The sequence below is a fragment of the Myotis davidii genome, unplaced genomic scaffold (genome assembly GCF_000327345.1).
Source record: "Myotis davidii unplaced genomic scaffold, ASM32734v1 scaffold1203, whole genome shotgun sequence".
In the NCBI taxonomy this organism is placed as follows: domain Eukaryota; kingdom Metazoa; phylum Chordata; class Mammalia; order Chiroptera; family Vespertilionidae; genus Myotis; species Myotis davidii.
The window spans coordinates 310,140-322,264 of NW_006294353.1; the positions used below are offsets into that span (position 1 = coordinate 310,140).

The 12,125-nt window shown below is 54.3% G+C and overlaps 1 protein-coding gene across 1 annotated transcript in view; it reads left to right on the forward strand.

Annotated features, from left to right (window-relative positions):
• The window catches only part of CPAMD8 (C3 and PZP-like, alpha-2-macroglobulin domain containing 8), a 52,890-nt gene that overhangs the window by 14,872 nt on the left and 25,893 nt on the right, over positions 1 to 12,125 (forward strand). The window contains exons 10-16 of the mRNA XM_015567018.1: positions 1,366 to 1,593; positions 3,053 to 3,223; positions 6,456 to 6,584; positions 7,998 to 8,181; positions 10,074 to 10,246; positions 10,810 to 10,959; positions 11,791 to 11,952. Of these exons, the coding sequence (XP_015422504.1) occupies positions 1,366 to 1,593; positions 3,053 to 3,223; positions 6,456 to 6,584; positions 7,998 to 8,181; positions 10,074 to 10,246; positions 10,810 to 10,959; positions 11,791 to 11,952 (1,197 nt within the window). The remainder of the gene's footprint in view (positions 1 to 1,365; positions 1,594 to 3,052; positions 3,224 to 6,455; positions 6,585 to 7,997; positions 8,182 to 10,073; positions 10,247 to 10,809; positions 10,960 to 11,790; positions 11,953 to 12,125) is intronic.

Below are 12,125 nucleotides of genomic sequence, written 5' to 3' on the forward strand. Positions count from 1 at the left end.
AATAAGGACAAAGCCTGCTATGGCAAGGGAATCAGCCATCAGTGGTGTTTGGCAGAGACTCAGTGGCAGGGGGAGATGTGGGAAAGCTTTACAGTGAAAAAAAGAGAAGGGGGTGTCAGGTGTGCCCCAGTAGAGGCTGGTGGCCCAGAGAAGCTGAGGGCAGCTACTGAGACACCCTTGGCTTTCTCCAGTTGGTCCTGAGTTGGAAGTGGGGGCAAAAATCAGGGAAATTGTCAGTTATTAAGAAAGTCCTGGCCGTTGGGGGTCCACTGTTGTTTGGTTGCTAGAGAGAGCGGTCTGACTTCACGCAAGAAGTCTGACCTGGAAAGGAGAGGCTGGCTTCCTGGGCTGGTGACTGCCGACTGGGTCAGTGTTCTTCCTACACCAGTGACGGCGAACCTATGACACGTGTGTCAGAGGTGACGCGTGAACTCATTTTTTTGGTTGATTTTTCTTTGTTAAATGGCATTTAAATATATAAAATAAATATCAAAAATATACATCTTTGTTTTACTATGGTTGCAAATATCAAAAAAATTTCTATATGTGACATGGCACCAGAGTTAAGTTAGGGTTTTTCCAAATGCTGACACACCGAGCTCAAAAGGTTCGCCATCACTGCCTACACAGTCTGGTCAAGGTCTGTTTGTTCCCTCTCTCAACGGTGACTCTGTGTTTTGCCATTTGAGAAATTCCAGACTGTTCTTCCACAGTGGCTGCAAAATTTCCCATTCCTGGGTATGTCAAGTTTTATAATCTGGTGTTTATTGTTCTGTATGTTTGTGAGTGTGTCCCTCCACACACATCCTGGAGAGCCTGTGCCTTCATGGGGTTCCCCACCCTGAACCCTGTAGGCATCGGCCTCAACTGGGCTATGATCATGGTCCCCACCCCCACCCAAAGCTTCTCTCTGTCCCCTTTGTTCTCCCTGGAGGCTGCTGGCTGGGGGCCTCCTTAATTCTCTCATTACTGAGTAGTTAACTCCACAGATGTTTCTGAATGTGCATTGGCCAGGCCCTGGTGGTTCCTAAGACGAGGGCTGCCTGGGGGCAGTTCTGTGCTCCGGGAGCAGGAGGGGAGTGAGTGCACCAGAGTGGGGCTGGCCAGGTTCGGATCCCTGCCCTGCCGTCTGGCTGGAGGGCCACTGCCTCACCTTCTGCCCAGCAGAGCGGACAGGGACAGCTGCATACCCAGCAGGGGTCCATCCCCTCGCAGTGCCCACAGCATCGACTGCGTGTGTCGCCGAGGGTCCCCTGGCCCTACAGGTGGCTGGAGAGCCCTATACCTGAGATGTGTGCTTGCAAGTCCTCCCTCGAAGCCACTCCAGCCCCAAGCGAGCACAGCCTGCCTGTCTCCTGCCTCCAGATTCACGGCTCCCAGGACTTTCACATCTGCGTGAGGGACATGATCCCGACTGTCATCCCTGAGCACTTCCGGGGCACAGTCAGCATCTGGGCCTCTGTGACCACCACGGATGGGAGCCAGCAAGTGGCCTTTGACGATTCCACCCCCGTCCAGAAGCAGCTGGTGGACATCCGCTACTCCAAGGCCACCAGGAAGCAGTTCAAGCCGGGTCTGTCCTACGTGGGGATGGTAAGCGCTGGGACCAGCAGGGCCTGATGTCACCTGGCCTGTCTCTGACCCCTTTCTCTACCCACCACCCATAGCCCTGTGCCCTCTTGCCTTCCGGAGTCACCCACAGGATCGTGGTGGTCTGTCCTCACACTGTGTCCCCCTCTTGCTCCGCGTTGGGGCCACCCTTCTCTCTTTGTGCCAGGATCTCTGCCTCCATGTCCCACGCATGGAGACACGGCTCCTGTGCCCCTTGATTGCAGGGTCCCGGCTGGAGGAGAAGCCAAAGTACCACATGCATGGCCAGAACATGCATGCAGAAGGGGCTGGGGGTGTCCATTCAGGAAAAGGGGAACATTTCACGTACAGCTGGGAAATTGCTCCCCATCTGGGTTAGGGAACAGAGCTGTTCATGGGAATCACACAGGCTGAAGCCCCCGTCACCCCAGCACCAAATCCCTGCCCAGTCAAAGGGCTGCTCCAGGGCTGCTCCGGGCCCCCGGCCATGCTTCTTTCACAACATGCATGTCTCCTGAGCCCCTCATTCTCGTCGCATGTTCTGCCCTCCTGCACGAGTGAAGTCGGGGAGTCAGGAGGAACGGTCCCAGCAGTGCCCGCCCTGTGGGTATCTGATGTGGCATGAGGCCAGCAGCTGGCACGGGCTGATTGCATCTTGTGTCTGCTTTGCCAAGTCCAGGGCCGTGAGGTTTTTTCCCTGTTTGCTTCTGAGCGTTTTGTCGTTTCAGCTCTTACATTTCGGTCTGGGATCCACTTTGAGTTACCTTTTACGTAGGATGGGAGGGAGGGGTCCCACTTTATTCTTTTGCACATGGGGAGCCAGTGGTCCCAGCACCGTTTGTTGAAGAAACGATACCTCTCCTCACTGAATGGTCTTGGCGCCCTTGTCGAAGATCCTTTGGTTGTAGTAGATATGTGGGTTCATTTCTAGACGCTCAGCTCTGTCCCCTTGGTCTCCATGTCTATCCTCATGCCAATACCACCACTCACTGGATTAGTATAGCTTTGTAGTGACTTGATTGCAGTGTGAGTTCTCTTTGTTCTTTTTAAAAAAATATATATTTTATTGATTTTTTTTACAGAGAGGAAGGGAGAGGGATAGAGAGTTAGAAACATTGATGAGAGAGAAACATCGATCAGCTGCCTCCTGCACACCCACTACTGGGGATGTGCCCACAATGAAGGTACATGCCCAGGAATCGAACCTGGGACCCTTCAGTTCACAGGCCAACATTCTATCCACTGAGCCAAACCGGTTAGGGCTCTCCTTTGTTCTTTATCAGAGTTGCTTTGGCTACTTGGAGCCGCCTGTAATTCCTTGTGAATTTTATCATCAGCTTGTCTATTTTTGCAGAGAAGCTGGCTGGGGTTCCCATGGGAATCAGGTCACGTCTAGATCATTTTGGGGAGTGTTGCCACCCTAACACCTAAACAACATTGACTCTTCGGTGACCCCTTCCAGGTGGAGCTGACCTACCCAGATGGCAGCCCGGCCGAGGGGGTGACGGTCCAGATCAGGGCAGAGCTGACCCCAAAGGACAACATCTACACCACGGAATCCGTATCCCAGGGAGGGCTGGTGACGTTTGAAATCCCCTCCATCCCCTCATCTGCCCAGCATGTGTGGCTGGAGGTGGGTGAGTCCCCGGACCCTAGTCATTCAGCCAGCAGGCATGGTCTCAGTGGGCCTGGGATGCCCCCTCCCCCGAGGGAGTTCAGTCTGATGGGGGACCCAGCGTGGGAACAGATAACTCGGCTGTCCCAGGATGAGGCGGGAGGCTGCTTCTGGGAGGCAGAACAATATACGCAGAAGCCCAGAGGACCGCCATAGTGCAATTGGGTCCTGCAAGTACCCATCCAGGCTGAGCCATTTCAGAAAGATATGGAGGAGGGAGCCAGCGGAGCTAACCCCCACCTCCCAGGGGTGCTTGGGGCTTACCCAGAAGGTAGTGTCAGGGGGCAGAGTGATTTGAATTTTAACCCCCAGCAGCTGCTCCAGTGCCCGTAGTGGGAGGTGGCGGGGGCACCCCAGGTGGGCACATGAGAGATGATGAGAGGGCACCAAGCCTGAGCTGTTGAGGTAGAATCAGTAGGACTTGGTGCCCGATGGGTAGAGGAGGGAAGAGCAGGAGAGATGGAAGAGGGGGTCCCGTCTCTGTGACGACCCCATGACACTAGGATGGTGAGGACAGGGGGTAGCTGAGAGTAAATATGTAGGTGGAAGCTGAAGACACTTGTGTCCCCTGAAGCCAACACATCCTTAAAGATTTTAAAGCACCAAAGACACAAGCCTGGGGGTCCCCAGGTCACTCACACTTTTTACCAACTGGCTGTTCCTGCTGCCCACTATCTGACAACTACAAGCTTGTTTGTTTGTTTATTTGTTAATCCTCACATGAGGATATTTTTTTCCATTGGTTTTTAGACAGAGTTTAAGGGAGAAAAGAAGGGGGTCTTTGTTTCATGTCTTCTCTCCAAATACACTCTTAATTTATTGTGAGAACAAATAGTGCCTTGATAATTGCATTTTCTCATAGTCCTGAAGAGAGAGAGAGGTGGGAAAGACACATCAATTGGTTGCCTCCTGCATACACCCTGACCAGGGCTAGGGATTGAACCTGCAACCCAGCTACATATCCCTGACCAGGAATCGAACTCATGACCCTTGGCGCACTGGCCAACGCTCTAACCACTGAGAAACACCGGCCAGGGCTGTTTTTTACTTTTAATAATTGAAAGACATTCCTTTATTTCCATTAGTCCTTTAGCAAGTAAGTAGCTGCAAAGCCCCCAAATGACTCAAATATCAGAATTAGCCAAATAATTTTCTCTCATAGCTACTAGTATATATTTCCCCATGGCTGGTATGCTCAGTGGTGAAAGCATTGGCCCGCACACTGAAGGGTCACTGGTTCGATTCCTGATCAGGGACATGTACCTCGGTTGCAGGTTCGATCCCTGGCCTGGGTCAAGGAGCATACAGGAGGCAACCAATAGATGTGTCTCTCTCACATTGATGTTTCTCTCTCTCTTTCTCTCCATCTCTCCCTCCCGCCTCCCTCCCACTTTCTCTAAAAATCAATGGAAAAACTATCCTCAACTTAGAACTAATAAAAAAAATTAGCTTTTTCCAAAAATGTTACTTCACTGGAAAGATATTCTATTCTATTACCAAATGCTGCTTAGGAAAAAGTCTTTCTTTCTTTTCTTTTTTTAAAGCAGAGCCAATTGTAAACACTATCTGATTATTTTTATTGAGATATAATTGACATATAACATTATATCAGCTTCTGATGTATAACAGTGATTCAATATACGTACACATTATGAAATGACCACTACAGTAAGTCTAGCTAACATCCATCACCACACACACCTTCAATTTTTTTCTTGTGAGAAGAACTACTTGTAAGATTTACTCTCTCAGCAACTTTTAAATATATAATACACAATTGTTAACTATAGTCACCATGATACACATTACATCCCTAGGACTTTAGTTTGTAACTAGAAGTTCGTACCTTTGGCCATTACAGTTTTATTATAATAGAACTAAAGGCCCGATGCATGAAATTCGTGCAATAGTAGGCCTTCCTTCCCCCGGCTCCTGCCGGCACCGGCTTCCCTATGGCCATTGGCAGGCACCCGGGACCCGGGCTACCCCCGCAGCCCCGGCTTTGTCCGGAAGGTCATCTGGTCTAATTAGCATATTACGTGCTATTATGGATAATACAAGTTAGGATAAAGCAAAGAGAGAGATCATAGGGCGAGAGCAGGGAGGGTCCCAAATTTGAAGCTTCTTGTGCCATCGCCATGGAGTCGGGACCCTGGCTCACCCACATGGAATGACAGACACAAAGAACAGCCAACCAGGGATGCTCACTTATACTTTGGTGTCCACGGATTTTGTTGGGGTCTCATGATGTAGGTGCCACTGATTGAACCATGGGCCCTAAGACTCAGCTAAGTCCCCCGCTACCTCCCCCCCCCTGGAGGTCAGGCTGAGATCACGTGGCTCAGATCCCCAACCCTCTGATCACTGGTTGGTCTTTCTGGTGTGGCTGTTCCCATCCCGAGTGGTCGCATTAGCACATGTTATCAGGGCCCTCCAGGCACCACGAGCTCACAGCACTCGGGACGTTCCAGGGGGCTGGAGGCTACTTCCCAGGCGCTGGACAGAAGCTGCCGACGTCTTTATTCTTTATCACACATGAGTATTTTCATTTTTATCAAATTGATTGGAGTGACATTGATCAACATGAACATATAGGGTTCTGTGTTCCAAGATCTGTGTATTGCACCACACATAGGTCTTAAACTGCCCCCTCTGAGGTCGCCCTTGTGTTAGCCACATTCTTTTAGCACCCAGTAAAGGTGCCAACCCTTGAGGAGCAATAGTGGTGTATCCACCAGGACCTGGGGCAGGCAGGAGAAGGGCCGTGAGCTGCAGGCGGGGCGGGTCCAGAGCCCCTGGAATGCACAACGGGCCCTCCCCTCACTGCCCTCTCCCCTGCTCACTTCTCATGCAGCTGATTCCCTTTAGAAGCCACCTGGCTGCTGACGAGCCTGGGAGGGGTGGCGTTCCCTACTAGGTGGTGGAACTGTCACCCAGTGGCCAAGTGGGCAACCTAGCCAACCCCCAACACCCAGTGGCCAGTCTTGGACACGTGTTTCCCACAGAGCTGGGAAGAACAGGCGCTAGCCACACTAAATGCTGTTGACTGAGAATCGGGGAGGGGGTTCCCCAAAGGGGAAATTGGAGCCTGAGAGGGTCTTGCTACACGGCTGGACAGGCAGACGCATCCCCAAGATTCCCTTCCTACTCCAGGCACCCAGGCCTTGACCAAGCACTCTCTCCTCCTCAGGCCAAGGTGACGGCACTCAATGGAAAGCCTGTGGGGACCCAGTACCTGCCCAGCTACCTGTCTCTCAGCAGCTGGTACTCCCCAAGCCAGTGCTACCTGCAGCTGCAGCCGCCCGCCCGCCCCCTGCAGGTAAGGCTTCCGGTGGGCCTGTTCCAGTGCCTCCAGGGCCTGCACACGGCCCTGCAGGGCCAGTGCTGATGCCGGTGTTGGAGCCCCCGTCCCTCCAGCGATGGGGTTTTCCTCGGATCGAATGCCTATGTGCGATGAGAAGGGCCAGCCCACTGCCAGCACTGGCACCTGCTCAGTTAGGGAGATGCCCCAAGACTCCCCCTCTCCTGACACCAACTGCAAAGTTTGGGGGTCCCCAGACTATCCTCAGGTTTTTCAGTTTCAAGGAGGAGTTCACAGGCTCACTCCCAGCTGTTACGCTCACAGTTATGGTTTATTACAGTGAAAGATATAGATTAAAACCAGCTCAGCCCTAACCGGTTTGGCTCAGTGGATAGAGCGGCAGCCTGAGGCCTGAAGGGTCCCTGGTTTGATTCTGGTCAAGGGCACGTACCTTGGTTGCGGGCACATCCTCAGTTAGGGGGTGTGCAGGAGGCAGCTGATCGATGTTTCTAACTCTCTATCCCTCTCCCTTCCTCTCTGTAAAAAATCAATAAAATATATTTTAAAAAATCAGCCCAGGAAGAGGCAGGGTCCAGGATCATCCTGAAGGTGAGCTTCCATCGTCCTCTCCCCACAGGGTCACAGACTGTGTTACGTTCCCAGCAAAAATGTATGACCACGTGCCTGGTGTCCTGCCCACCAGGACGCTCATCTGAGCCTCAGCATCCAGAGTTTTGATGGGGGGTCAGTTTCATAGACACAGCTGGCCACTGCATGGCTGGCCTCAGTCCCAGCCCCTCCAGAGGTGACGCTGGTGTGGCCCAAGACCGTAGGTCAGCGAAGACACGTATTCGGCAGGACACCTCAGGGGCGTGGAGATCCCCTGTTAGGAGCTGAGGGCGAACGCCAGCCCTCTCTTTGGACCAAGTTAAATCTTTTTTAAAATATACTTTTATTGATTTCAGAGAGGAAGGGAGAAGGAGAGAGAGTTAGAAACATCAATGATGAGGGAGAATCATTGATTGGTTGCCTCCCGCACGCCCCCCACTGGGAATCTAGCCCACAACCCAGGCATGTGCCCTTGGCTGGAATCAAACCTGGGACCCTTCAGTCAGCAGGCTGACGCTCTATCCACTGAGCCAAGCCAGCTAGGGCCCAAGTTAAATCTTTACTACCCGACGCCTCACGGAGAGCTCCCAGGATGGCATTTCAGTGCACGAGAGCCCCGTTTGTAGGGCAGCAGTGAGGCTGCCAGGCGGACATGGCCACAGCCAGGACTGGACACGGGTGACCCGCCCTAAGGCCAGCACTCCTCCCTTAGCCTTCCCAGCCCCCCGTCGCCCCAGGGCGGCCGTCTCCCAGGGTGGGCCGTGACGGTGGTGCCAGGCTGTGGGTACCAGCAGGGCCAGCCACGCCGTCCATTTCCCGCAGGTTGGGGAAGAAGCCCGTTTTTCCGTGACGTCCACGTGTGCCTGCAATCTCACCCTGCACTACGAGGTGGCCGCACGGGGCAACATCGTGCTCTCTGGCCAGCAGCCTGCCCGCGTCACCCAGCAGAGAAGCAGGCGGGCAGCCCTGGAGAAGCCGATTCGCTTAACACACCTTTCGGAGACAGGTGAGCTGGCTGCAGGCTGGAAGTCCCGTTCCTCCTCCTCGGCCGTGGAGACTGGGACAGGTGCCCCGGAGAGAAGGGGTAACCAGACACAGCCAAGAGGCGAGCCTGCCTCTGGGCGCAGGGCACGTGTCCCTAGTGAGACGGGGCTGGGGCCAGGATGGCAGGGTGGCCAGCGGCTCCAGGTGGAGAGGTCCTTACTGTGTGTCTGCAGGGGATGGGGCAGGTGGCAGTAGGCGGGGCCCTGCACTGGCCCACACCCTGCTATGGTGCCTCCTGCCAGCGCCCTTCAGCCTTTGCCCAGGTTGTTGCCGCACCTGGGAGTCCTGTTTTTTTTCTTCTCCTTGACTCCATGTGCTCCTCACGAGACCCACCGCTGTCCCAGGGGCTTCCTCCTTTTCACAGCCCTTTTGCCTAAAGCAGGATCTCCAAAGTGGGGACTATGGGAGCTCGAGGGCGAGTCATCCTCGTGGTGGGATGTCCTGGGCACCGTAGGGTCCGAAACAACATCCCTGGTCTCCCCCCACCAGATGTCAGTAACAACCCATCCACACGCAGTGACAACCTAACAATCCTGGACATCACCAGTGTCCCTAGGGAGAAAAGTCACCTTGCGTGAGAATCCCTGAGATAGGTGGATAGATTTATAGATGGATGGATAGATAGATAGACAGATAGACAGATGATGGAGGAATGGATGGGTGAATAGAAGGACAGACAGATGGATGTATGGAAAGATGGAAGGGAAGAGAAAAGCATGATGGATGGATGGATAGATGAATGGATGGATAGATACCCAAACAGCCAGCTAGACAGACTGACTGACTCATGGATAGATTGATTCATAAATAGATACATAGATTCATGGATAGATAGACTTATAGATAGATAGGTAGGTAGACAAATTGATTTGTGGATTGGTAGATAAATAGATATAGATAGATAGACAGACTCATGGGTAGATAGATGCATAGATTCATAGATAGACAGACAGGAAGACAAGGTCTCCTCTCCCATGCTAAGTCACTTCCTCACCCTTGGCCCTGCTGGTGTTGAGGGCGGAGCTTTCTCTGCCCTGTGCACTGTAGGGTGTTGATCAGTATGCCAGCCCCACTCACTAGATGCCAGTAGCACCTCCAAGTTGTGACCACAAATGTCCCTAGACATTGCCGAATGGCCCCTAGGGGGCAGCATCGCCCTGGGTGAGAGCTGCTGGCCTGAGTGAGGTTCTAGTCTAGGCACTGTTCACCTTCGTCCTCTGGGGCTTGGCTTCCCTCCCCTCCGGGAGCACTGGGCCTGAGCCAGCCCCTCCCTGCGCTGTGCAGCCTGGGAATTGGGGGGCCTGCCGTGGAGTGCTGGCTCCCCCACCTCTCCCACCTTTGACTTGTCTTAGAGCCCCCGCCAGCCCCAGCAGCTGAGCTCAGTGTATGCATGACCTCTCTCCAACTGGCCGTGACCCCCAGCATGGTCCCCCTCGGCCGCCTGAGATTCATAGACAGACAGGAAGACAGGGTCTCCTCTCCCATGCTGTCACTTCCTCACCCTTGGCCCTGCTGGTGTTGAGGGCGGAGCTTTCTCTGCCCTGTGCACTGTAGGGTGTTGATCAGTATGCCAGCCCCACTCACTAGATGCCAGTAGCACCTCCAAGTTGTGACCACAAATGTCCCTAGACATTGCCGAATGGCCCCTAGGGGGCAGCATCGCCCTGGGTGAGAGCTGCTGGCCCGAGTGGGGCTCTAGGCACTGTTCACCTTCGTCCTCTGGGGCTTGGCTTCCCTCCCCTCCCGGAGCACTGGGCCTGAGCCAGCCCCTCCCTGCGCTGTGCAGCCTGGGAATTGGGGGGCCTGCCGTGGAGTGCTGGCTCCCCCACCTCTCCCACCTTTGACTTGTCTTAGAGCCCCCGCCAGCCCCAGCAGCTGAGCTCAGTGTATGCATGACCTCTCTCCAACTGGCCGTGACCCCCAGCATGGTCCCCCTCGGCCGCCTGCTGGTCTTCTATGTCAGGGAGAATGGAGAAGGGGTTGCCGACAGCGTCCAGTTCACTGTGGAGACTTTCTTTGAAAACCAGGTAGGACATCGGGATCCCAACGGGGTGGGGGTAGGGGGACCCCAGGGTGTCAATCGCCATCCAGGGCTGGGAACCCCGGGGTGTCAATGCGGGGTGGGCTGTGCACAGCTGCCACATGGTGGCGCCACAAGCAGGACTTGTAAGGGCTGCCCTGCCTTCAGGAATAACCAGAACCTAAGTTGCATCGTAGCTGGAGCTTCTCCAGAAGTCACCCAGGTGGGGATTTGCATTCAGCACACACAGGGAAAAGCTGTTCTCTACCCACTGGGCTCCGACCTGAGGGACACGGCTTATGCCCCAACAGCAGGCTCAGCCTGCCCTCTCCCCGCCCCCTTCACACCTGGCCGCAACACGCCCTCGGCCAGCGCCTGTCTCCCAGGCCCACCCTCCCATCCTGTGCACAGAATGTCCCAGTTGCACCAGCTTAGTTCCTCTCACTCTGCCTTCCCCTTGAGTCCTCACCTGGATGGCTGGGCTAGCGAGGACCAAGGTGGGAGAGGGTGAGGGGGCGGTTTGGGAGGTTTGGGCCAAGCTCCTGATTTCTCTGCTGTGTTTGGGTCCAGGTTTCACTGACGTATTCGGTGAATGAGACCCAGCCCGGGGAGGTTGTGGACCTGCGGGTCAAGGCTGCCAGGGGCAGCTGCATGTGTGTCGCCGTGGTTGATAAGAGCGTCTACCTGCTGAGGTCTGGTTTCCGGCTGACTCCCGCCCAGGTGAGTGCCGGCTTCCTGTACCTCCCCAGGGGTTGCTTGCTTGTCAGCAAGTGAAGAGCCCGGTGTGAACCCACGTACCCTCTCTCCGTGGGGCTCATTCCTCAGCGAACCCACCCTTTGTCGCTGCTTCTGTGCGGTTGAAAGATCTTGGAGTCAAATTCAGAAGACCTTTGTCCAGGTCTCACCTCTCCGGCCTCAGTCTGCCCATCTTTAAAATGGGCCAGTGCCACTACCAACCTAAAAATAGGAGGAATTTCAAAGTGAGAGGCAACAAGCATTTTTTCTAGATCAATCAGAAGAGCTACTAGGGACTCACTGATTCCGGTAGAAGCCCAAATGGTGTCCGGTTAGGGGACAAAGGCAAAGGGTGTTTACGGGAAAGGGAAGGGGAATAATTACATCAGTAGGAGGAAGGCATTTCTGTTGGTGCAGGTAACATAACGTAGTGATGCTAATTCTAGACGGTTTTTAAATCTTTTCAGCCTAGTAGTTATAATAACTGCTTTCTTGTTACCTTTGCAAACAGTTCTTGGGGGCACAGTGTTGCTTTAGGCCTCGACCACAGGTTATTTTGCCTGGTTTTCACATTCCAAATGTTGGAGGCATACGTCGTGCAAGGCAGTTCAGTTCCTCTGGCGTGACCGCTCCGGCTCCGTCTTAAAGGGCTCCCTTTACATTGTGTTTACCACCACCAGTGCCTGTCCCCTAGGCTTGTCTTCAGTGATGTGTGTGAACGGAGGTTGAGACGGGAGCACGCCAGGCCCGTGAGAGCCAGCTTGGGCTGGAAAGAAACCCTTAGCTGACTGACCCCCACGCCCCGCTTGCCTGTAGGTTTTCCGGGAACTGGAAGATTACGACGTGTCTGATGCCCTCAGGGTGTCGTGGGAGGACGGACCCCTCTGGTGGGCTGGGCTGGCCGCCCGCCGCCGCCGGCGCTCCTTCGTCTTCCCCTGGCTCTGGGGCGTCACCAAGGACTCCGGGTTTGCCTTTGCCGTAAGGAGGGGTGGTCTTGGAACCCGCTTCTGTGCTCTTCTCATTTTGAAACAAAGGGTCTTGGGGATACAGAGTTGGGTGGGGGTGGAGGCTCCCAGACTCATTGCTGCAGAACTTGTTTGCGATTCTCCCCAGTGGAAGCTCATAAGCAGACCTCCCCGCCCCCACCCCCC